Below are 26,895 nucleotides of genomic sequence, written 5' to 3' on the forward strand. Positions count from 1 at the left end.
CTCGCGAAAATCCTACGCGCACCACGTAGCCCGTCGCGCACCCGGCACCGCACAGCCAGTAGCCTCAGCGGCACAGCGACGACCGACCTGTGGGCACGTCATTAGCGGTTATTATTTTTATTTTTTTTCGTTTTAGTTTTCGTTTTCACGCCCGGGCCGTCTAGTTTCGTTATTGTTATTGTTATTATTATTATTATTGTCATTATTGTTATTATTTAAAAATAAAAAATTACGATTTAAAATAATTATTACTCGTACCGCAAGCGTCGACGCGTGTGCCACCGCCGCTCGTTTACGAATCCACTGCCGGTTCGTACGCCTGGAATAAATTTCGCTCTACCGTTCCCGTCGCGCGACACGAGTAGGAAAAATTTTAAAAGCCCGTCGTCGTCCGCGTGACGTTTTCGATCGGTCTCCCGCGTCGCCAGCGGTCCGCGCGCGTCACATCCGAAGACATGAAACGACCGCGGCGATCGTGACTCAGCACGGCAGGGCGTCTCGCGATTGTGTAAATGGTGTTTGCGTCCAGGGCACTGTGATATGTTTGCGGTTGACACGTGGACGACGACGACGGAGGAGGTGGCTTGCCCGGGCCAGCATGAGCATGAGATGCGGGCTACAGACACTGCTTGAGGCTGCCCGATTCGTCGAGTTACAGGAAGAGTTCGAAAAACAACAGTTGGTCACCTTACATGCAGCCGGTAACGATTACAATATATGCATACGATATAATTTATTGTCTTGCAACGTATAAAATGTTTTGTAATGTAATAAAATCGTTTTCTCTGTTCGACGCGACAACCGCCTGCCAACGAGCTGTGGGAAAATCGTTTTTCTCGTTTTTCCCGGTCACGCAAAATTTGTGTTTATTTTTTTTTTTCACATCCGACCACCTCCTCTCCGCGGCGGCGTTACTCGCGCGCTCGCCGCCGTGCGTTGTACGTGTAGAACGGTGCACGAGCACGACGAAAGTCTACGGGGCGGACGAGGGGGGGGAGCGATGCGTATTTGGTGCTGGTCGGAGGGTTGGCCGGGCGCGGAGGTGTGTAGACCGTGGGTCCCCTGGGGTGGAGGAGGGGGGCAACGAAGATTCCGTGAACGGATAGAGAGCGGGCGTGGCAGGGCGCACTGTATTTGTGGAATGACCTTCGTTGTCCTCTCTCTCACAACGTGCGACGCGGTACGGTGGTCTCTGTTGCCGCCGCCGCCGCCGCCGTCGTTGTTTGTACTGTTCGTACTTTTGTAGTCGTCACTCGTCATTGCCGTACTGGCCGCAGTTGCCAGAGCGTGGATTCTTGTGTGCCGGCCCGAAGACGCACACCAGTCCAGTGTCGCGAAGGTCACGTGCTGCGGGAAAACTCGCCCTCTCCCTCGTCGTCGGCCCGCCGACTGTAATACAACGCGGCGTGCATGTGCGCGTGTGCGTGTAAACATTTGCCACATGGCTCTCCCTCTCTTCTGCCACACGCCGCCTGTCCGACACTCTCCCCTCGCTCGGCGGCTTTCCTCTTCCGTCGAAAATGCATTTTTTTTTTTTTTTTATATTAATTTCAATTATTACTTATAATATAAATATCGCGTGCATATCGGAACATTATAATATATTAATGTCGTGTTTTTTAGCCGCTGTGTTGGCCATCCTGTTGGTAGCACACGGTCGACCACGTGGAGTTTACTGCCTGGCAGTGTCCGTCGTCGTCAATGCGATTTTATTATTATTATTATTATTATTAAACCATGGGCCTCTCTCCGTCCACCACCACCCACCTCCTACGACGTTCGTTTTGGACGTGCGTGTACGTATACGTTTTGATACGAGATCGATTCGAAATGGAAACGTTCACAACGCTTGTGTTTTAGGTCTTATGTTTTTATTTCTTCTCGTGAAGTCTGTGTGTGTGTGTGTGTATGTTTGTGGATTGTACGTAGGTTGGCGCCTTCCTACTCGTCCAACAAATCGAACGCTCTCCACCCCGGGAACCTAGGTATAATAATATGACGTACAGACGATTGGCGTGGACATCTACGCGTTACCGACTGATCGGGTCGGTTTAGGCTGTATTAACTAGAACAATATACTGTCTTTGGCCGTCTCGCGGATATTTCTCTTTCTCTAGACGAACGCGATTGTTATATTATAAAAATATATACGTTTACGAATATTGGCAAAAGTGAAAGCGCGAACTCTGGTTCCCGTAACACCAACTAATTAGTGATTGGTTCCTAATTTTCCAGCAAGCGTTCTCGGCTTGGTTGGCGAACCTGGGTTTCCCTAACTTGTGTTTCCCCCCTTTACCCCGATACTCGCACGTGGGGGGGCCGCCGGTGATGATGTTCCGACGACTGTGACCAATCTCGTTGTCTCTGTTGCAATTCACTATACCATCTACCCGGTTAAACGTTATTGTTCACCTGGTTCCTCTTGGTTATTCGTCGGCGATGCCGCGAACGCCGATGACCGACCGTAGATGGGAATCGCGAAAAAAAAACGCCGCACTCGTTAAGCCACAATCGACCTAGAAAAAGGCCTAAAGCTTTCGGTCGTGTCCGAATCGTCCGATTAGGATTACCGAACGTCCATCCCAATTACATACGATGATGTTTATGTATGACGCGAACACATGAGATTAATATGTTAATATATGTTATTATTACTGTGTCGTGTACGAGCGTTTAATCGTAATCGTGTATTTCATTAGTTGTATTAATTATCGTATAAAATACCATTAAAGTATCACTAATGATTATTCAATAATCAACATGCGTTGACTCGCGTCATTCTCAAAAGAAATCTACAAAAGTTTGTAATGTAATAAGGTTAGGACGAATATTACTACTCTGCACTCAAATATATTGTTATCAATGTTCTTAAATTGTAGCTCTTTCTGTGTTGTGCGTATATTATTATAAAGTATAAAAATTATGATCGTTCATAAATTATGTATCGGGTAAAAAACGTACTGAGCAGTGAGCACAACATATGTGGACTTTATATATTGTATTATGTTTATTATTTACCTTTGGGTGTGTTTGCTTTTTGCGATTGTATCCTTGTTTTAAACTATTAAACTTATAAATGATTATAAATTTATATCTTAAAACGAAACAAAGTAGTATACATTAAATCACAGTACAATAGTTCGTTATTTACTATTTTTATTAATATTGTCGCCAGTTTTTTATTTAGTCTATTTTATTGATGCGTTAAAAGTTATATAATGTTATTTGACCGTTGCCTCATTAGGAGGTAAGATACTGAAATATAAACATCATTGTATTAATGTGTTATTGATTGAATTACGTATTTTTTTCACGTCGTAAAACATTTATTTGCTCAAATATTATAACTTATAAGGTACATAATAATATAATGGTTTACTATATAACCAGTACAGTTTATATCTAAATTCTAACAATAATATCGTATTAAGAGTTAATAATGTTTAGACTTGTAGTTTATTCTAATTAAATTATTTAAATTCAATAATTTTCCGTTTATTTAGATTCTGATCAATGCAAGAAATTTATTTTAGTTGCATTCTATATATAGAAGCATTCAAACATTTTATCTACCTAATCTCTTTTTAAATTTGATTTTTAATTTATTTTGCTAATAATTCATTACCGTTAGTGAAAAATATGTTGGATATTGTTAAAATAACATTTTTTCACAACATTTATCTTTGTTATAGTTGTGCGATTTTCCACAATAATATTTTTTTAGAACTGAAAGTTTGAATTACTTGCATACCTATAGTGGTATTATTATTTATATTGATAACAAGTTGTGAATTTATACGTTATACCGCTAAAGATAATTTAAATTTCGCGTATCGGGATATTCTTACAGACTATCGTTTAACCACTTCCGACATTCATATTTAGGTACGAAAATTATGAATGCTAGGGCCCTAGGATTCATTATTTATTAGTAAGACAAGGACAGAGTGATAGATGAGAGTAGTGATAATACACATTATACTGATAATATTTTAGTTTAATTTTTTATGTTCATAGAGCTATAATGTTGTTTAAAATGTTCATAATTGTTTAGTTGATATCAGGACTTGATATTTTAATGTGAATTAGGTTTAGTGATCTTTGACATTAATCATCCGAATGAAAAGAAATAAAGTAATTAATATTTTTTGAACAATTAACATTAGATGAACTTCGAATTGTTTTTATTATTCATACCATTATAAATAATGATACATTAATATTATATAATCGATTAATAATTTAATATTTATAAATATAGTCAACGAATGTAAATCAATGTCTATTCATGGAGCTATTGTGAATTTTACAAATTAATAATTTACTATTATGATTAATCTATAATTCATATTACTATATTAAGTATAGATATTGTGTTAAACGTTAATTCAATTACATGTATCCCTTTCTTATTATTTTGTAAAAATTACATGATGATTTAGTAAACTCATTATGAACCGTAGAAAGTTACTTATTTTTTTTACAAGTTATGAAAATATTTATTTTTAATAGGTATTTTAATATCTTAAAAATAAATAATTTAATTTTTTTAATATTTGGGCAATTAATCATTTTGTAAAATATTAAATGAATCTATTTATACATTTACCATAAGAAACATTTGTATTTCTCGTTTATAAAATTCGTAAACAGTTGTTAAAAATACTTAGGTACGTTTTAAACTTAATTTATATTGAGGTTAATTTTTGAAAAGTCGATATACGATTTTACTCTAGTGCATTATTTATTTAAATTAGTGCTGTACACCGGGCCTAAAATGTTGAGTTGTATCTACTACATATATAATATTTATTATATACATTAGGTATACACTAGTATTTACTACTAAATTTTACGACATCATTAAAAAACATAAAAGAGTAATTTAACTATAATTGATTGTAATTATACACCATTAATTATTTTTATTTTAGTTAGGTTTATTTTCCTATATAAAATTCAATACCAATTTTTCTTGTTTTGATTCAATATAGAAACTAATTTATCAAGCTTATAGATTTATTTATATTTTACATTAATACATTTTTAAGTTAATTAAACCTATAATTCCATGTTTTACTATCATATTATAATATGTATTATTAATTATTAACTATTCATAAATAAAATATTCTTAGACGTTTGGAGCAGGTCATGTACTGAGTGTATATTATTTGTACTGGATACAACATATCACATAAATACATAATATATTATAGGTATTAATTATTTCTTAAACCATTCCTGAAAAGTAATAATTATATATGTATAGTGATAATATTTTTACTTAACGATATTTGTATGTACTTATTTAATAATTAATATATTCTAAGGTTTTATGACTATATTGTATTAAAAAAAAGATCTACAGAACTGAGCTAATATGAATAGTTCTGTGTGAAATGCGTGTTTCAAGTTTCGAACATAATATATATATATATTTATTAAGTACTATTGAATATAATTATAACTATTTAAATATTAATATCTAATCATTTTAAATTTCACATTTCTTAATAATAATTAATTTTACTTTTTAAATTTATGATGAAAAATGAATATATATACTTCATATTTTAAGGTGAATTATTACAATGACTTGTTATATTATGGTAAACTGGGAATTTGATTTTTCAAATAATTTGCGCCTTGTATTATTATAGTAGGTACTCGTATGTATTTTAAGTATAGTAAAATAATAATTTATGTATTGCAATATTATATTTTATATGCATATTGATAAAATAAGATTTGTATTAGAGAGTGATTGCCGTTTTTATCCGCAAGTATAATTGAAATACTATACCTCTGGCCCCTGCTATGAAAAGGCAGTGGTAAAGTCTTAGAGAAATAGTAAATCGATAACGAAACACTAAATCAAATAAAAATGATTTATGAAAATAAATAAATTTGGTAATACCACGCGTGGTGGACTTGAATTTCAGTCCGTGAGGAAATCATTACAAATCTGTGACTCGAGTTTTTCGTAATTTTCCAAAAACCGTATTCTATCTATACTTGAGTACGAGTAGTAGCGCCGCCGTCGTCCATGGTGTTGGAACATACAGCGCAATTTTATTATGTGCGTTTTTCTCGTCGATAAAAACTACTACTGTGCACCAGAGAAATGACTAATGCCGCCGCCCTCAAGACTGACGTCACGACGACGGTGGCCGACGTTTATTTCAATAATGATGAAATTTTTCCCATCATAAAACGCAGGTGTTATATTAGGATACTAATAAACTCAATCGATTTAGTGTTTAAACTTTAAAGCACTAAAAAATTTGAATGCATTGAATTCTAAATGCACTAACAAAAATACAAATTATAAACTTTGAAACAAAAAAAGCATTGTTTCATTCTAATTTTTAGATTCTCATGTTCTTATATTCCAAATAAAAGTAGATTTATTTTAAATTTAGGTACATTTTAAAGTACTTATAAAATTATTTTTGTTTTTCAAATTTTCAATAAATACGTATTATTTTAAAATAAATATTAAATAAGCACTTCTAAGTTAATTTTAGAACACGACCTAAAATCAATGTATATTTATAATGTATACATTTTTTAATCACGATACCTCCTTTTGAATATTTGCCATAACATATTACATATTATAGTCAATTTATGTCTAAAATTGTCAATTGTGTACTAAAAATTCTCCAAATTATAATATGTACTATTACGTTTGACATTTCATTTACAAGGCCGTGAAACTAATGTTAAATGTAAAACTAGCAATTTATCTAATAACCCCCCCTCCATAAAAAAAATTCAAGCCCTATTTATTAATATTTTGATTTTTTCGTGTTGACCACCTTGTTGTGAATTCATGTTTGTTTTTATTCCTTTTTTTTTTTTACAATACCATTCATTAGGGAAAACAATAGCAAAGAAAAAAATCAGTTTCTCATTAAAAAACCGTCGAAGTTGAGTTTTTTTTTTAAATCATTTTTTAATACCTACCTTTAGATATCGCATAGAAAGCTAATGAACGGTCGGGACGAGGTGTTTGGGTCGAAAGAGACATCGTCGTCGTCGTCGCAGCGACTCGGTGGGAGACGGGAGTGCTGGTCGGTTGGCGGCGGCAAAGCTACGATCAGGAGTGGGGCGACGATCGTGCCGCGCGATCTGCGGAGGGGCTGCCGCCGACCGCCGTGCACCGCGGTGAAGCACATGGGCTCGGTTATATTGTTGTTGCGCATGTACTGGCTGTCGCCGCGCCGCACCTCCACCACCGCCGCCTGATCGACGTTACTGAGCAACACAACACGTTGTTGTCTGCTGCCGGCGGCGGTGGTGACGGCGTGCTCGCCGCCCGATGATACACGCGGGCACACGGGCACCAGACCGCCGCCGGGATTTGGAGTAATCAATGCGACGTTGCCGCTCCGCGCGATTCGGCGGCCGCCCACCGCCATGCACGAAATCGGCAACCGTCGAGCCGAGTCGTGACCGTTTTCGAGTGTTGTGTGTGTGTGTGTGAGTTTGCCAACTCGTTTTCTGTCCGTCGTGTGTTTTCCGCTCGCACTCGACGGACACTTGCACGCCGTTTGCGGATTTTTTTTTAAAATTTTCTTCTCGGTCCTGAGCGACGGCCATACGCGCGCACACGTGAACCGTTGGCGAACGGGTTGGGTGAGGTGCTGTAAACGCGCGCGCGAATCGACGGCGTCGGTCGGTCGTCTCCGCCGTCGTCCGGCAGGTGGACTTGGGCCGCGCGCGCACCGCAATAACAACGCGCCGCGAACGCTGTAAAATACTGTTAGTTATTACAATATAATAATAATTACGGTACAACTGTCATTTTTGACTATGCAGTGTGCATAATATTACGACTGTGCGTCGTGTAATAATAACGAAATTAGAAGTTATATTAGTTTCCCCCACCCCTCTCATCCGGACGGAGACCAACCCTTTTGATCACAGCGGGCGCACCGATACCTTTTCTCGTCCCTTTTTTTTTCACCGGCCGCCTTTGGATCGACGGAGTTGGCTTTTAGTCAAACTGGCAGAAGTCTCATTTCGAAAATACGCTAGATCGTATTGAACACATTATTATTATTATTTCAATACTACTACTATATGGCATGGCGTGCACAGAAATGCAAAATGTAAGCTGAGTGCTGACTGGTTGTTTATGCGCGTTTCTCGCAGTGTTGTTTATATTCTACTGTTATTAATTATCCGCTGTTATAAAATACACAGTTACGGGCTGTAATAGTAGTTATTGTTTTTTGGTACTGACCGAGTTATTGCGCGTCTTAATCACATTAATATTGTTGCAATAATACCATCGAATCATAATAATAATATTATTTTGTGATAATACTACGACGATGACCTATTGGTATGGAGGGGGGTTACGGGAAATAAAAAAACAGGCTGATAGTTTTCGTAAAATAACATCTTAGTTGTATACTATAATTCTAGTTGGTATTTGGTAGTTTTAGTACGGCTGACGGTTGTATAATATTATGTTGTTGTTTTTGTTATTATTATTATTACTATTATTATTATTATTACTGTTATATCTTTGCTAACAATGTGTGGATCTTTTATAAAAACATCCTGTGATATACAGAACACAGCTTTACTTTTAGTGTTTTTCTTATTGTATGCACCAATGAGCAATTATTGACACATTCGATGTTTATGCGTACCAGTATATTATAAAATAGATTGAAAAATAAATTAATGTTCATCACAATTTGTTATATGAAGTGAACACGGTTATTTAAAGCAGTCATGTAATTGCAAATATTTCATTTATCGAACGTTTCCTGTCCCACCGTCGTTTGCAAATGTATATGTCGACTTTTACAACCGATGTGTATGAGAAGTTGCATTGAGACTAGTACAAAATTGTACACATTTCTTCTTGTTTGAAAGCTCCCTTATTTTCATGTTAAATTTGTAATGTTATAACTTATAAGTATGCTTATAATTTTGATTCTTTAAGCGTGCTTACCCCCTTCATTTTTTCATTTAATAATGAATTTATTCAAATCCTTATTCTTGGAATTTTTAAATACATCTAAAGACCACATTTTCAAATTTTTAATATTCTTTGTTCTACTTAAAGACACTCCAATGGTACAGACTTTTGTTTTTCAATTGAGAACTTTCCTTTTTACTGTAAATTATTTAGTGTATATAAATGGGTTTCTATAAATTTTGATTTACTAAATTTATTCTAAAATCGAACTAGTTAGTAGTATAATTTTAAAAAGTTCATATTAAGGATGATAGTCCTTAAAAAAAGTTTTACAAAAATTTTAAATAGATGTATACCTATATTGAATATAGTATTTGTTATACTTGAAACATTTTTATTAATTATGAATATTGACGGATTAATATAAATTATTAACATTTTAAAAATAACCATGGGCCCCGTATATTTCAAATTCATTATCCTTAGCACACAAGTTAAACAACTCAAAAACTACTCGTTCAAATTTTGATTTAGGTAAATTAAAATTTGCAAAATATATCCACTATAAATACTTAATAGTAAAAGAAGGAAGAAATTAATTTCGCTGATGAAGAAAATTAAATAATATTGAATCTTATTTTTTGATTCTTAGAGTACTATTACAGCACTCACACATACCAAAATTAGACAAGAATATTTTAGAAATGTAATATTTTTTCAGTGAAAAAAACTCCGGGAATCCGGTAAGAGATCTATGTTGGATTACTACTAAAGTGTAACTTTTGGCCATATTTTACAACTATGCAATTATTTTCTAGACATTTTCAGATTCTGAGCTAAAAATAGAATTTACCATTTTGACATGTCGGAAATAGACAAATACATTTTTTTTTTTTAGGAATATTTTAAAAAGTTTTTTATTTAAGCTACTTTATAACATTATTGTATATTTTATAAGCGAGATTGAACATAGTGAAACTATATTTTTTGTATTTCTTTTATTATTATTATGTATTTTATAATATTATGATATATAATAAGAATTTTATTAATGTATTTTATAATAGTAATTAAATTGGCTTCCACTGACTTTGATTGAATTGAGAAAAGTTCAAAATTCTGTCTTGGCTCGTATCTGGTATTCAAAGTTCAAACCGTACTTTTTATGCGTATGATGTGAATTTGCAATGGTAATGGTTTTTTTTTTCAAATAACTGTTTTTAGTTAGATGCGCTTTGAATTAACAGATGGCGTTACACAAACATAATAATAATAAAATAACACGTATTATCTATAAGGATATAACTTCTTTATAACTCAATAACTGTAAATTCTTGTTTTAATTAACATTTGTTTTTATTGATAATTTCAGTTACCTACTAACAATATCTTTTATTTATTAGTTATTACCATAAATTATAAAATCAAAATTTGATTGGAGATATAATTAAATTTAACTTCTCAGTTGTTCATTTTTTTGTTTTAATATTTAATATTTACATATTAATTATTTTAATTTATACATACGTTTTTCAGTTTTCTGTAGTTTAAATGTTTATTTTATTATTATTAATTTTAAAACTTAATTTAACACAATAATACACATATATAATACAATTTAATAATTAAAATAATTAGGAAATATGTAATGATATATTATTTTAAATTAGAATATTAGCAAAATAAAAAGTTGTTTCAAAAACTTATTTTCTTCAAATTTTGAAATGTAATATAATTTTTACGGATCATTCTTTGTTATAAGCATTTATTTTAATTTTTCATTTTGGTTGATTGGTAGGTACCTATTTAAATAATATTAATGTCATATAATTCGTGTTTGTCTTTAAAATCAGGATTTTTTCAAACTTTTGAAACGTGCTTGGTAATATCTTATACAGCATGCGGAATATATTTCAAGGTTATAATGTAACTTCTTTTCTAGAATAAAATATAAAAATATATTCTGTGGTTATTTTGTGTTGGTAATAAATAATAATTTTACATTTTTAAATGGCAACTGTGTAATAATTTAAACATTGCATTTGGTAGGTATTTATCATTTAAATATTTTTAATTTTCGTATATACTCTATAGGTACATAGATAATAAAGAAAATGATACGTGTGTGCATTTTGTACCGTTGATTTGAGTGAAAAATGGCGTTCATAATAAACCTATGTGCAAGTTTCTGTGGCGACACGGTTGCAACAAAAATAAGCTAGTGTTTTGGCATGCCTAACTGGGGCAGGCTTCCAAAATTTTTTTACTTAACCTCTCCTACTGTTTTTCCCCACCTACTTATATTGTTACATTTATTGTATTATATGATAAATAAAATTAGAAAAGAGATTAAATCAAATTAAACTTTTATCCCCATATAGTTAGTTTATGTATTGAAATTAGTTTAGTTGTTAAACTAAAAATTTTATTTTTAATAAATATTTCATTAGATTTAAATTATAGGTAGGTACATATGTGTACTGCTACAGCGTAGCTATGAATGTGTTGACTACCAGTATAATGTGTTGTTTTTTTTTGAAATCATCTTTTCGAGTATAGTCTTAGTGCACAATTTTTCTGGTATAAAATGGAATTCAGTTAGTATTTAATGAGACAAACTCGTAATGATTGAAAAAAAGAATTTTTACGTAAAACTAGTTTTTGAAAAAAATCGATTTTGTTTTATTTTATTCCAAAACAAATAAACGCAGTCACTTGACATTTTCATAAAATGTCTATGTTAGCATTTTTCAGATATTATATAGTATAGTTATCAAAATATTGAAATTTTTGAAATTTTCAATTGTTCTGAGTTTTTGTTTCTACAAATGTTGATAAAAAATGTATTGCTCGGTATAATATGTTTGATAGTTCATCATATATACTGTTATAGTACTGTAATATAAGTTTTATACAAGTTATGCTTAAATCCATTATTTAATTTTTTATAAGCGTTTAAAGATAAAATTGTATTTTGTAGTTAAAAATGTATTATTGTTTTCATAATCATAATTCCTTATTGCCATTTTAGTTTTTTTTTTGTGTAATCCCAAAAATATATTAGGTACAGAAACTTAACATTTCATTATTAAACTATTACTTTTTGCAAGTATAATCAATAACAATTTTGAAGTTTTAAATTTAAATTGCTGCCCCTAAAAAGCATATTAATACAAGATCCCACTTAAGTTTTTCTTATAGTATTAAAAATACCATGGCTTGAGTTTTTTTTTATATATATTTGAAGTTGAAATCATAATTAATATGTTTAAACTAAATTAAAAATGTAGGTATAAAATATTCAATTTTATTTATTAGGCTTAAATATTTAACACATGATTTCTCATAAGTAGTTCTTACTTCTTACCAAGCTTTTTATTGAAATCTAAATAATGATATAAACACATTTTTTTTTTTATAAACATTTGAACATCGTGTATTAATGAAAATAGATATATTAAAAAAAATATACATAAATACATAATGAATTTAGTTATTTTGTTTCAATTCAAAAATATTCGCAGGGACTTGTAACTATTACTCATATTAAAATTGTAAAATTTAAAATATTAGCTCTTGCTTATTTTTACTAAAAATACTAATACAATTATACAAACTATTCTACGGTCAATCTGTATTGATTAAAAAGTTAAAAGTTAACAATATACGGAATATGTATTAAACATATAAAAAAATTAACTATTACAATAATAATATAATAATAAATGCGATGTTTTTGGTAAAAATAATTAAACCCGCTGTTATTGTTATTACTATAATAATATTGTAAAATAAATTTCTATAATAGCACTATAATATAATATAGTAAAATATACTTAATAATATATAGACTACTAGACTATATCTCCGCTTAATAACCTATTCATGACGACACCTATACTGTACTGTATAGCAGAGGAGCGGTTACTAACTTATTTTTTATTTATTTTATTCTATTCGAAAATGGTTAAAATCATAATATTATAATAATCGTTTTAAAGATATTCCTGTGATTTATTTATTACAATATGTATATATCGTTGGTGTTTACATAAATTTTGTATAACATGGTTGTGAGGGTTAATAAAAAAAACTTTAATCTGTGTGTACAAAAAAAAAATGTGTGTTTTTATTTTAAAGTATTTATAATACATTAATACACTAAAAAGATTATTTATTGTACCAAGAAATAATTTTAAACGATATTTAAGCCTTACACCTATAATACCTAAATAATATTACCTACATCACTAACTTATTTATTATTTCTGATTTTACTGAGCTAATGAAAATTTATGAAATATGTTAAGTTGTATACTATATTATGTACCTATCAATTTATATTTAATTATAATATATAAGATATAATTGCGTTCCACCAAAATCAAAAAGTTCAAAATAGTACTTACTACTTAATATACAGTTATACCTACATAGTGGTAAACAAATAATATTATTAAGAAATTTGAAACCAAGTCCTCCAAGCGCTTCTTTGTTTGTTTACATTTTTGAATGAGTTTTGATGTAAAAATATGAACTTTGAACTATAGGTAGGTGTGGGACATCGGTGTGTTTATTGACTATTCGATGTTTAGGAATTAAAAATAAATTTAGTCTTTATGATAGAAGTATAGGCTATACTTTGCTAAATCATAATTAATTAAAACTGTACATCTTATTATTTAATTTATGTTAATTAAAGCATTAACTAAAAACTTTAATTTTAATACGTAATAAGTTTGTTTATTTTAATACATGACCATTATTATAGACTATTTATACTATTGATTAGAGATTATTTTTAATTATCTAAATATTTTTTTTTTTAATATATTACTGTGCAGTCTATCTAGCTACTTGTTATTTACACTGCAGATGATTTGATAAACACTAATTACGAATTTCTTAAACACATTTATATTTTTTATGTTCATATTTAAATGGTCTAACTTATTGTCTTAGGATTTTATGATAATATTTTTATTATTGCATATAAAAAACTTTTTATTCAAGACGGTTGTCTGTCGCAACTTTCGTTGCCATAGTTAAAAACATTATTAAACGATATTATTTATTATATCTATTATTTTTTACTATATCTCATGAATTGTACAATTAATGTTTGTAATATGTTTTTTTTAATAAATTTAGTTTTTATTTTACTATTTTATAAACCTACATCGGCATTTATTATTTAGGGGTGCATGTTGCTTATCAGAAATATTTTCAATTTGAATAAAATAAATTTAAACCTATATCTTAATTACGTAGTATAAATTATAAATTATAATATTATTAAGTACTTCATTGATATTTAATTCAAATCTTGTTCATCAATTTTACAAGAATGTGTTTTTATTATTTCTAATTATTTTTTCGTGTTGCTTATATTATATTTCATTTTAGATTTGTAATAATTACGGCGTATATAGAAACTAGGAAGTTGGCATGCTCATATAGATTGTTTACTTGTTAATTTATTTTATCTATTATTTAAGTATCATTTTCAAAGTTAATTTGTATATTTTTATTTTATCGTACAGTATTGATTATAAATTATGTGCAGAACGTTTGTTTCATGTAATCGAATTTATCATTTATTGTATTATATGTATGATATATGATGTAGGTAATAGGTATACCATAAACAGTATGCTTAATATATACATTATATAGTAATACTTGTCAGGAACTGATCAAATTTAATAATATTTAGGTTTTTTTTAAATATTTTAAATACCTTAATATCCATATAATATATTCAATACGTTATGTTATATTAGAAAATAAAATTAATCACGAAAAATTAATAATGTTATATGTTTTAAATATAAATTGAAATGCTCTCATAACAAATGTATATATCTATTTGAATATATTTTGATCGTGCACTGTAGTATAAACAGTTATTTACTTATAAACGGTTATTTCTTATTATACAATTGATCGGAATTTGAGAATGCATTATCCTAGATGAAGTTTTAAATTGATTTCATTTTATTAGACATTTAATGTACTTACTAAATGTTCCAACAAATAAAACGTATCTAAAATACTTTATGTTTATCATTTAAACATAACACATATGCATTTATCATAGCATAGCTATTAGGAAGGCGGCCTTCTCGTGTAATTTGTTTTTGAATTAAAAGTCTTGTAAATTTATTTAATTATTTTAGCTATGCAAAAAAAACATCAATCGAGCAAGTGTAATTTGTTGTTTATAATAAATGCTATAGGTATAATAATTTCTTATGATCTCCTAAATTATATTGGTTATGTTTCGTTTAAAATTTAAGAACACGGATGTAAATAAATACTGTTGTGTACAATACATTTATTAGCGTTTGTATTTCCAATATAATTTTAACATTTGGTAAATACTTATAGTAACTACTAGCTAATGAATGATTTTACAGACAATTACAAAAAGACCAAGTTATTTTACACTTCTACAAAAATCAGATATATTAAAATATTAAAATTAAAACTACAAATAATTTTTATTGCTAATTTATACTAATTCGATTAATTACGCACGGAATTGCCTGCACACAATTAGTGTTTGCAGGTAATGTATAGGTTATTGGTACCAACCAATTCCATATATCGCCTATACAATTTCTTAGGTGAAAAGTATAAATTATTTACGTTAGGATGACGTTTTACATGTTTACGTTTATTACGTTTATTTGTATTTGTCTTTAAGTATTTAAAAATTCGAAAATACCTACATCAGCTTATTTACAATTTACTAACAAAATTATGTGGATTATTAATTTCGCTGACATCAATTTATTGTAATTGGAAAATAGAGTATATATGTATACGAATATGTAATATATATCAGGTAATATATTTTGTATAAGAAGCTAATATAAATAAAATGCTAAATATGTGTAAATAACGATATAATATAAATATTATAATATTATGTACTGTTTAATAGAGCAACATTGTATTACAGATTTTGTATTATACGTATTGTGCTTTATTAAAAAAATAACAGATTTTCAAATAATACGTATAATCGCAATCTTTATATTATTAATAGCCATATAATGTTATGTATAACATTATACTCTATTATATAGGTTCATATATTTTATAGTCTAGTACCGATATTAAATAATTATATAATCTATAAAATTTTGTTACGTTTAATGTTTATATACGTGACGGATTTTTGATCTACGAATGATGCTCTTATAGGTACTCTCCCTAGTCCGGTAAGCCCAACCGCCATCCGCGAACCGTAGTCGGGTTCACGCATTTCGGTCAAACTGCAGTGTTGGCGTCACGGACGTGTGTCGTATACCTATATACATATTAAAATAAATAAAATATATGATTGTTCGAATGTACGTCGGCAAAAGGTGTCTCGAACGAGTCGAGCGTGATAATATTTTTACTGTGAGGAATAATAACATAACATGCACGTTTACACGTGCGTACCCAGGGCCTAGGTGGTACTTATTCTGTACTCACACAATATATATTTATATATTATCGATATCGATTATGGATTTTGTCGCCAATTGCACTTTTCGACGCGATAAGATACTACTTGCAAGTTATAACAAAAAAAAAATGCGTCTGGTTCACGACCGATTAAAACATCAGACATATTTTTATAGTATATTACATAATACGTGTGTGATGATGGCCGGGTATATAATATATTATTATTTGAACGCGAATAAAAAAATACATTCATCATTTATATTTTACCCGATGCGGCACACGTGAGACTTGCTGCGCATACACGCGCATTGTCGTTGTTATTATTTATTATAATATTATAATAATTATGTATTATGTAGGTACCTATTTACGTGTTATATTATTATTATTATTATACCGGCGTGGCGTGTGCTATCACGAAACCAGCGCGGCGGCCGGCCGGCCGAACACGCTCTCCGCTGGTGGGCGGCGCGTGGTGGTAGGAGATGCGACCGGGTGTGACGTCACCGTTGACGTTCTCAGCTTTACTGGCCGCCGCGCGCGATTCTCCCAAAACTGCTTTCGGTTTCCAATGCCTCTCGCGCAGTGCCATTGCCGAGCTCAGACAAGTCGACTCCTCCGGTACACTCGCGCAATTTTATCGTATACCCCGCGAACGATGTGCAGACCGCCATGGCATACCATCGTCGTCACAGCTTGTTACGACGGTCTACTACTACTCTGTTCTCAGCCAATCTGAAGCGTCGCGGACCGCCGAAACAGCAATAACCATTTACTATATACTATACACCTCTGTCGCGCGCTTAAATATTATAATATCGTGTTGTCGTTTTTGCCGTTGTGGCTGTAATATGGGAGTGTTGATATTAAACGTGGACACTTGGGTGGCGCCGCCGAAAAAAAAATGGATCAGACATTATCTCTTGGGTATATTCATATAATATTATAATATTATTAAATTTTACGTGCGTGAACACCGACTGTCTCGTGTGTTGAGCTGACAGTCATCCGTACAACGCATCATCTCATCATTTGTATATATTGTTATAATATTGTAATCTTCTTACAGTTTATATATATTTATGTGTATATATATATATATATATATATATAACAACGTATTTTTTTTTTTATGCACCTGTGTGTTAACGATGTACGATCATGATTTTATTTTTTAGAAGAACCGTTGTTGAGTAACAAGGATGCTGGTTACCATCCTACCTCGGTGACATTGCCCAGTTCCGATCTACCGGCGTCGTTGAACCACATCGAACCGCCGATTACGCCACCGAGGCAACAACAGCAGTCGCAGCAACAGCTACACCAGCAAGCCACCCCCGTCGCACTACAACAGCAGCACCCACAACAGCTACAGCTGCAGCTACACCAGCCGCAGCAACAAACGCCACAACAACAACAACAACTGCAACTACAACTACATCAGCCGGTACAGCAACACCACGCCGTATATAAGCCCGCTGTTACCGCCACCGCCGTTGCAGTAACCGCCGCCAACAACAACAACAACACTACCGCCGTTGCCCTAGTCAACAGCCACGACGAAAATGTCGCCGCATTGTCTTTGGCGCAGGAACTCAAAAGACGCACCGGGTAAGTGACGATGTGTTTATTGTTATCGTTATAATCTTGCAAACTGGTCCGTTACGCGACTATAGAGCCTCTGGTATTGCCAGTTGTTTTTTGTTTCCTCGTTGAAACAATTTGCAACGTCTGTATGCGCGTATACTGTATATTACCGTGTCCACACTTCTTCATACACCAACCCGCGGCTTGGAGAACAATCCGTCTTATATGCACCGATAAACTTATCGCAACCAATAGCAGCTGTTTGTCGCCAATCTTGTGTACACGTTGTTCGGTTGAAATACATTTCGATTTTAACCGAAACGCATAAAACCGGTTGGAAATTCGGTTGCCGGGAACGCATAATAATAAACATCGTGTTCCGACATTTGGAGAACATTTATCAACTTTTGAACTAGCGATGCGTTTCGGCTGAAAAAAATCGACTCGTGTAGTTGCTCTATAATGCGAACCGAGCTTTATGCGCGTTTTCCGAGAATCCAAATAATATGTAGTTTTCACAAAATGTAATCAATACAATAGAGCTTATGTTTCCACGAATATAACACGGGATATTAATATGCATTATACAATTATTGCGCTTTTAATATATATACATATTATATATGTATTTATTCTTCGAATTCGTCCCAAAATATTGGAATTATCGATATCTATCCTCGGTGAGGTTATATTTAGTAGGTTTTGCGGTCGTTGTTGTGGAGTTTAAATTATGCTTTTATATATTTTTCCTATAAACAACCATTGAATTCATCGTCTCTTTCTTTTGAAAACTCGGCTTATTTAATTTTTAATATCAATCCGTTTAAAAATTATTGAACTAGGTACTCGAGAGATCTCTGAGGTCCTCTCGATAATCACGTTTTTCAGACAGAAATGCGTGATAAAATTGTTATTGAATACGCGTTAAACTTAAAAATATATATTATTTAGTAGATTATTATTATTCGCTTTCGGTTTTCTATTTGATATTTTGCAGATTCGTATTTCTATACGCTATGTTTTATGCGTTGAAAAATGTAAAAACAAATTATCGTGTATATAGTAAAATTAATTTTTGACTGTTAAGTTAAATTAGTTGTTTACTGTTTAATTTAAGGATAATAGTTACTGTTCTAACATGTTTTAAATGTGTATCTTTTATCATTTGAGAATTAAGAACGCTGTTGTACAATAAGATGTCGTTTTAGATCTGGCACCAGAGAAGTGCATAACAAATTGGAGAAGAACCGTCGTGCGCACCTTAAAGAATGTTTCGAGCTGCTCAAGAAACAAGTACCGGCATCTCAAGACGAGAAAAAGACTTCGAACCTGAGTATACTCAGGAGCGCAATCCGGTATATTCAGGTAAGCCCAACGACTTTATATAATTTTATTAGATTACTTTATCTAATTTTTTAGACTCGTGATGAGATTTGTACTATATTATATTCATTAATATAATATACGTAATATACGGTTCATTTCATAATATACGCGCACGCTTCCTCCGTATAATTGACATACATTAATTGTTCGTACGTTCATTGGAGGTCATATTGTCTAAATAAACAGATGCCGGTATCGGCCTATAGTGTATTTTTTCAGACAGGACCCTAAATAATAATAATAATAATATTGTAGACAATATACTTATTTCATGCTAAACGTATAAGTACTGACAACCATACTAGGAAATATAAAACTTGAGTTAGCCAAATCGCATCATTCGACATATTATTATGGAGTTGTGGCTGCACCAATGCAGTAAAGGTGGATTCATTTTATCTCGGCTGGCAGTTCTACTTTGAAATTACCGTGGTGTGATATATTCGCGCTTAAGCTCTGTTTTGACCATGTAGTTATTCTTTTATGTGTTTTTAGCTGCAGATTCTCTGTACATTGGTATAGGAGAGGGTCGTCTCTAGGATTTTTTGGTAAAAGTGCAACTGTATAATTCACAATAGGTTGATACCTCGAGATAATTGAGGTCTCCTATGCTACACCGAATCTCGCCCTTGAACGGTGCTGCCGCTGTCTATGAATATAATATATTGTTTGAAATACTATATCATGCACGCGTACTCCAAACAACGTTATATAAGTGCGTTAAGCATCGCGCGTGAGGTCAACTTCTCCAAAAAATCAGTTTTACGCGCGCACTCAATGTCGCATTTATATTATAACAAATTTAAGTTCTCCTCTCACTTTTTTATTATAGATCTCTAAAGGTACTCTAATCGTTTTTAAATAATAAGTTTAATTAAAATATACTTTGTCCGAAACAAACGAGGATCTTTTGAAACAGTTGCATAATACACAGCAGGGTCGATATACAAATCAATTATATTAGGTATTTAAATTTATTTTCCACGAAATAGTAAATCGACAATTTCATCATCGGAGATTTGAAGTTCGGCGCTTAATATAATGTAATAATGATTATTATGATCATCATAAATAGTAAATGATATATGCAATATGCATAGATATACTAATACTAAGTATCAGTTTCTGTGGTTGGAATGGTAGCCAACTGAGGCGAATTATTAATCTAAATTCTTAAAATCTTATAACAAACATTAAGCCAACGGTCCCATCCATTTATCTTGTATCTATGACTATAAAATTACAAAAAAATTAAGTACAATTATGATTGTACAGATAAGATATACTACGTATTGTAAGCTTATTTATACTTCTCGTATTAACATAAATACTGTGTTTTACGTGTATTTTGTAATAATATAATCAATGGTAATAGCATTCAATATTTAAATAGTAAAATGGTTTGAAAAAAAAAAAAACAAAATTCTAAGTCGAACATGCATATATATTTCAGTATACTCTTGGTAGCTAGGTGTGGTTGACGGAGAAAAGGGGGTTATCGTTCCGCGTGCCGTGAATTGATTTATACTGTTAATTTATTAGTTCTTTCCACGTGTCCTCTTCATAGATTGTACGAACAAAACGTAATATATTGGTACTATTATTGTACACGAATATTGGATATAAACATATTTTTCCACCACGTCTCCGTCCCGCCGCGTGCTAAGCCCGCCCACTATCATCCGTGCATGGTTTACATGTGCGTAACCATGACCTACAGACAGCGGTGACAGTTTTTATACAACACTGTGTATGCACGTTCACCGCTCTGTACATAATAACGTGTGCGACGCGTTATTTAAGAAATCGGCACATAACATATAGATAAAATATACAATTTTTATTTCAAACCTGTCGCTTTAAATAATTAGTTAATGCTTGACAAAAACGGATCTATTATCTACATATACTATTATGGCTCGATAATACATATTTGTGTGGCAAGCATATATGTAAATGTCTTATTATAAACAACAGGCTTGCGATTTAAGAGTATATTATCCACACTACGGAAGGGGAAGGGGGGCCCTTCAACCACGTGCAGTATTTTTTATATATGTATAAGAATATAATGTTTTTGTTATTTTATATATTGTATACATTGTAAACACTTATTTTATATTTTCATAAAAAAAAAAAAAATACATTTAAAGAGTGCCGAAAAGCTCTGGATATTAATTACCAAACGTTGGCGAATATAATGCCAAGCAATTAACAAAACAATACATTTCATTTCCTTGGCTGTGAATTTTTTATGAAAATTTATCGTAGTTTTCTCGTGCGTCTTTCGTTCGCGCTCTCGTATTATATATGATATGTAAATGATATCATTTTCTGTCATTTATTATTCATTCATTATTATACAGATGTATGCTTTACGTTAGCATTTAGTACCTGCACACGAAATATGTTTTCTAGGTACTCATATTTTAAAGCATATATATAGATATATTATTTTGTCAATATTTGTATGTACAAATGTTCAGCGTGCTGAAAGTGTCTAAGCAAATACATTCGATGTATTTTGATATTTTTGATTTCAATCAATTAAACTGACTTTATCCTAATTGCAGTTTTTGGTTTTTTTTTTTAATGGTATATTTGATTATAAATTTAATCATAATATTATAAAGTCATTGAATATTTTCTAATTTGGTACATTTTGTGTTTTTTAAATTGAAGGTTATATTTATATCCTATAACGTACTATGGAAATAATTACAATTTTCTTGACACAATCTTTAAAGTTCAATTTTCTGGGATCAATAATAATAAAACGTTACACATGTTAATAATAATTCCTTAATTCTTGTATATTTTTTAAGAATTGATATGGATGATTTCATTTTACATGAATAAAATTTTTATTTTAAAATAATAACTCTTTGAACGAAAAACCATAAAATTATCAAAGCTTCTATGAAAAGTGAAATTTAATTTTTAACTATTATTGTTATTATTTTGTCATTAGAATTTAAGCGGGTCGTTAGTTTAAGAGAATAATCATTTAGGAAATGTCAAATTTCAAAACATCAACCAAACTTGGCCGCATCATGCGGCATGTCCATATTTATTATAGGTATAGATAATATTTTTGTTTTGGTTATGCCACTTTCCCAATTAGGTGCCGCATGTCGTCCGTTAACATTTAAAAACAACAAGGTTCTGAGAAAAAAGATGATTTTGAATGTTTAGGCTTTAGCCTAACAATTTTACTAATATCGATGATCTAGTTTGGATTTCGTATTTTAAACAATTCGTAAAACTTCTATATTATAATGTACTAGGAATTCCCAATTTTACAAATTCGTGTTAATATTATAAATATATAATACTAATACATAATAAATAATGTACATATCATATTACAACAGGTCTTATTATAATTGCTTTAGACGCTTTAGTTGTTGGTGGCCTTCGCCTTGCGCGTCCGTCATTAATCATTATAATATTATATTTATAAACCACCTGTCAATTAGCACTTAGAATCTAGGTTCTAGTTATAAATTAGGTACATAATAGATGTAGTAATGAGATGGTTATTGTTTTGATTTATTCGTACCTATTAAGTATATTCGACGATCATATTATTATGTACGTGTACGGAAAACGGACGAAAATAGGAGATACAAATAGACAAATTCGTGTCCCTATCTTTGTTGAACGCACATATTATAACATAGTACATACATTCCGCTTTCCCAATACAGATTTTTATTTTTGATATAATAGAGTATAAGTATACGTGTTCTCAAACTTATAGATACGATAATATTATCCGGACTTAAGTAAATTTATTGATATTTAACTTTAAAAATGAAGTAACTTTATATAGAGTATCTATATATATTCTATATACAGTAGCGCCGAGCTCAGATTTTTTTTGTGAAGTAAAATCTAAAATTGTTGTCCCACCCACTCACCAATTTATATGATAAACATATAAATTCGGCTCCACTGTCTATATAAATAGAGTAATGTAACAATTTAATTTAAAAAATACTACTAAGAGACGCATTATACTTACAATATAAAAAAACCGATGAGAGTACATAAGTTTAGTTAGTTATCATCCTCAACTTCGATATTATAATAAGTAAATTTATTCTTATTTAGCCTTAGCGTACAATTAGGAAGTAAGACACTAAAAGTAAGAAAAACTTCGGATGCGTGTGTTTATAACGATTAACGATATATACATAAGCGTACAAAAGAAAAGGTCAGCTTTTTATCCAAATATACCTAGTCCTAGTATGTCCATTTACAGAATCTAACATAAATATTTTCTGGGGCTACATAGATAAATGCAATAATACAAAAAATAAAATACATAATAATAAGAATAAGAACATTTTATAAGACGCAAGCCCCATCTGACTGGCAAGAATCGCAAGTGGGCCATCCCTATTATATGTTAAAATGTCTTTATATTATATAATATTACGTATTATGCGTGTTTAACCCACTAATAATCAAACGGAATTGTTTGCCGTTGCTTGTGTTGGTACAGGTGTTGAGGCGTCGAGAGAGAGAGCTGGAGCATGAGATGGAAAGACTGGCCAGAGAAAAGATTTGGGCTCAACAGAGGCACGCGTCTCTCAAGAAAGAACTAGCAGCCAAATGGGATCACATCGATTTCAGCAAGCTGTTGCCGGACTTGCCGCCCGACGTGACGACCAGGAAGACCACTAGTAAGTGTGCCCTAACCTTTTCATTCTACCACACCTGACCGTCTCGGTGACGACTTCAGCATCACTGCATCAGTGTTGTTTTTTATACACGACGGGTTTTGTTAAACGCGAAGAAATAAATAGTTATTATCTCACAACTTATAGTGATACCGGTTTTCCATTTGAAAAACAGAAGTTTCTATATCATTACAAGACACTCCTTTAGTAGTAAAAAAAATATAAAAATATAGTCTTTGACTGAGTATATTCAAAAAGTCCAAAAATCGGAATTTGAATAAATCCATTATTAAACGAAATTACAGAAATGAGCATGCATAGTTATTGGTATATTAAGATATACGTCGATTAAAAGACACGGAAGTCTCCCATTTGCTTTTACGTGCGATTGGACGATTTTCAATTTGTTGTGATCATACCTATTTATTAACGTGTCCACCGTTTGCTCACAGTAGCCGCCACAAGTATAAACGGAGATTTCGAGACGGAAAGGGACGCTAGTATGGTTACTAGCGACGCGGACGACAGCAAACTCAGTGCTCTGTACAGTAGTACATCATCGTTGTCTAGTTCCTCCCCGCCCACGCTGCCGTTCGTCTCCGACATTATTCCCCATCAGGTGCAGGTCGTCAGCACGTCTCCGATGATGGGGAGTACAATTCACATAGTTCCTCAGACCAGAAACTCGTCCTCGTTACCACCGAACGCTTTGCAACAGCAAACCCTCACGTTTGTTCATCACAAAGATGCTCTCAGTAAGTACACATATTATATTGTTATCATTTTAAATTATACTCACCAGAGGGGGGGGGGTGAACGGAGCAGTCGCCCTCCTATGGCCTTTTTCCTCTTCAAATTTTTGTAATTTATATGTTTATATATGTAATATATGCATTTTGCCTCTTCCCCCTATAAAAGGGTCTAAAGATACCACTAATACCAACTCGTTTAGACGATACTAGACATAATTATATAAGTATTGAAGAATTTAATTAAAATATTAGAAATACAACCGTTTTGGTGGTTGAGTTCAGATTTTTGAGAAGACACCTCTGTTTAATAGGTATATTTGATTACATTATAGTATTGTTTTTAAATTTTTTTTTTAGTGTTACTGCTAAAACTTATTTTGATTTTAATTTAAATATGGTTTCCCCATTCCCACCCTCTTATATGTTTGGAAGAACTAACAATGGAGTATGTATAAGTTTATGGCAAGGATGAAGGGAATAGGTGATTAGGTATGAAATCCCCCCAAAATTCCATTGGGATCCCTTATCCTTCTGAAAGAGTAAGCTGTGAGCACCAATATGTAAATTAATTATAGCACTCCCGAGATCAACTATATAGGTTAAATGTTAAACGATTTATTTTCAGTCAAGTAAACATTTAAGTAGATTTATAGAAATCATATAGATGATTTCTTCTCGCCAACTCCATATTATAATAAGCTCTGTCAAGCTATTTTTTAATGACTCGAGCACATTTGATTGACTTTTAATCCTAATAGCTTCGACTTATGTGCATTACAGATCAACACGATGGTACTACTCAAGCAGTATTGACCAAGGTGTCAAATGGTTCGTTTACTTTGTATGGCGACCCAAAACTTACGCCCAATTGTTCCAAAATGTCTCTTGCAGGTATGCAGCAATGACCCGGTGTTGGATACATTATTTTGTACATACTTAACGATGGTATGCGGTGTTTTAATATCGGTTCTTTTGGCCAGGCATAAAGATTGGCACCAGTGTGATAGATCATTCCAACAACACAGCGTCCGCACCAATCAGACTATTGCAGAATAATATCATAGCGGCACAAACTTCAGGTAAATAAATACCTAATAGTAAATTATGTTCATTTTGGGCCCTCGCGTAAAATATCTCTTCAAGCTTAATAATATATATATATATTTTTTTTTTCAAAAATGTTTACACTGTAGTGGTGAACAGAGGACAGCCAACTCCAAATCACGTCATAACTCGGCCGTTACTCCTAACTCATCACCATACTAATAATTCTGCTCCAGCTCATCTAGTACTATCTACAGCTTCTTCTAAGGTATGTATCTGGAGCTTAACCAACACAATATTGTGCCTTGGCTATATGAGGGGTTATTAATTGATTATGGCTTCCTACAATATTTTTTCAATGTTATCTATAATTAATGGTATATTTAATTATTATATTAACTGTACAGTACACACTTTCTTATTTTTGACATGGTAAGTGGTAACCATTATGAAGTAATAAATATATTTCTTTATCTTCTCATTTACATGAATGTTTTAAATTTAAATAGTACATTTTTAGTTGTTATTTTAAGAGGCGAATCTCTAATCAATCTTAATATTTTGTACCCTCCAGATTTGTAATAAATTATAATCTAGTTTTGCACCATAATCAAACAAAATTTGCTTATTTTTTTTTTTTTTTTTATATATACAGGCAGTGACAATTCCAAATCAGCAATTACCACCACTGTCAAATGGCCATCTTATAGTCAAGCCGAGTGCGATGGTAGTTATGAACAGCTCACAGCCAAAATCGCATCATTCCGGCCACAAAGCATAGCATTCACCGATCCTTATATTAAATTATATAAACTATTGTACAATAATACTAATTTTTTTGGGGTTTTTGGTAATAACAGCGTATAAAATAGTTTTAATAACAGTTAAAAAAAAAAAAAACACTATTTGTACCATGTAATATTTATATAGACTACGATGAAAATTATTTTATTATATTTATTATTTCAAAAACCTGACATCTTTAAAATCTATTGTAAATACTATAGTGTTAATTTTATTTATAAAAGTT

At 31.7% G+C, this 26,895-nt stretch overlaps 1 protein-coding gene across 1 annotated transcript; it reads left to right on the forward strand.

The window, feature by feature from the left end:
* Nucleotides 1-26,799, forward strand: LOC113549898 (max-binding protein MNT-like). Its single transcript, XM_026951413.1, has 9 exons — nucleotides 1-701; nucleotides 17,587-18,019; nucleotides 19,204-19,360; nucleotides 23,892-24,072; nucleotides 24,522-24,824; nucleotides 25,602-25,712; nucleotides 25,802-25,900; nucleotides 26,015-26,133; nucleotides 26,521-26,799. The coding sequence occupies exons 1-9, from the start codon at nucleotides 599-601 to the stop codon at nucleotides 26,644-26,646; spliced, it is 1,632 nt and encodes a 543-aa protein (XP_026807214.1). The 5' UTR covers nucleotides 1-598; the 3' UTR covers nucleotides 26,647-26,799.
* Nucleotides 26,800-26,895: the final 96 nt, after the last annotated feature.

This window comes from Rhopalosiphum maidis, chromosome 1, assembly GCF_003676215.2.
Source record: "Rhopalosiphum maidis isolate BTI-1 chromosome 1, ASM367621v3, whole genome shotgun sequence".
Lineage (NCBI taxonomy): Eukaryota > Metazoa > Arthropoda > Insecta > Hemiptera > Aphididae > Rhopalosiphum > Rhopalosiphum maidis.

Excerpts from the sequence above, each read along its gene's own strand:
- LOC113549898 (XM_026951413.1), top strand. The coding sequence starts at position 599 with ATGAGCATGAGATGCGGGCTACAGACACTGCTTGAGGCTGCCCGATTC. Across the intron at positions 24,073-24,521 it reads GACGACCAGGAAGACCACTA|TAGCCGCCACAAGTATAAAC; the intron begins GTAAGTGTGCCC and ends GTTTGCTCACAG. Across the intron at positions 25,901-26,014 it reads CATAGCGGCACAAACTTCAG|TGGTGAACAGAGGACAGCCA; the intron begins GTAAATAAATAC and ends TTTACACTGTAG.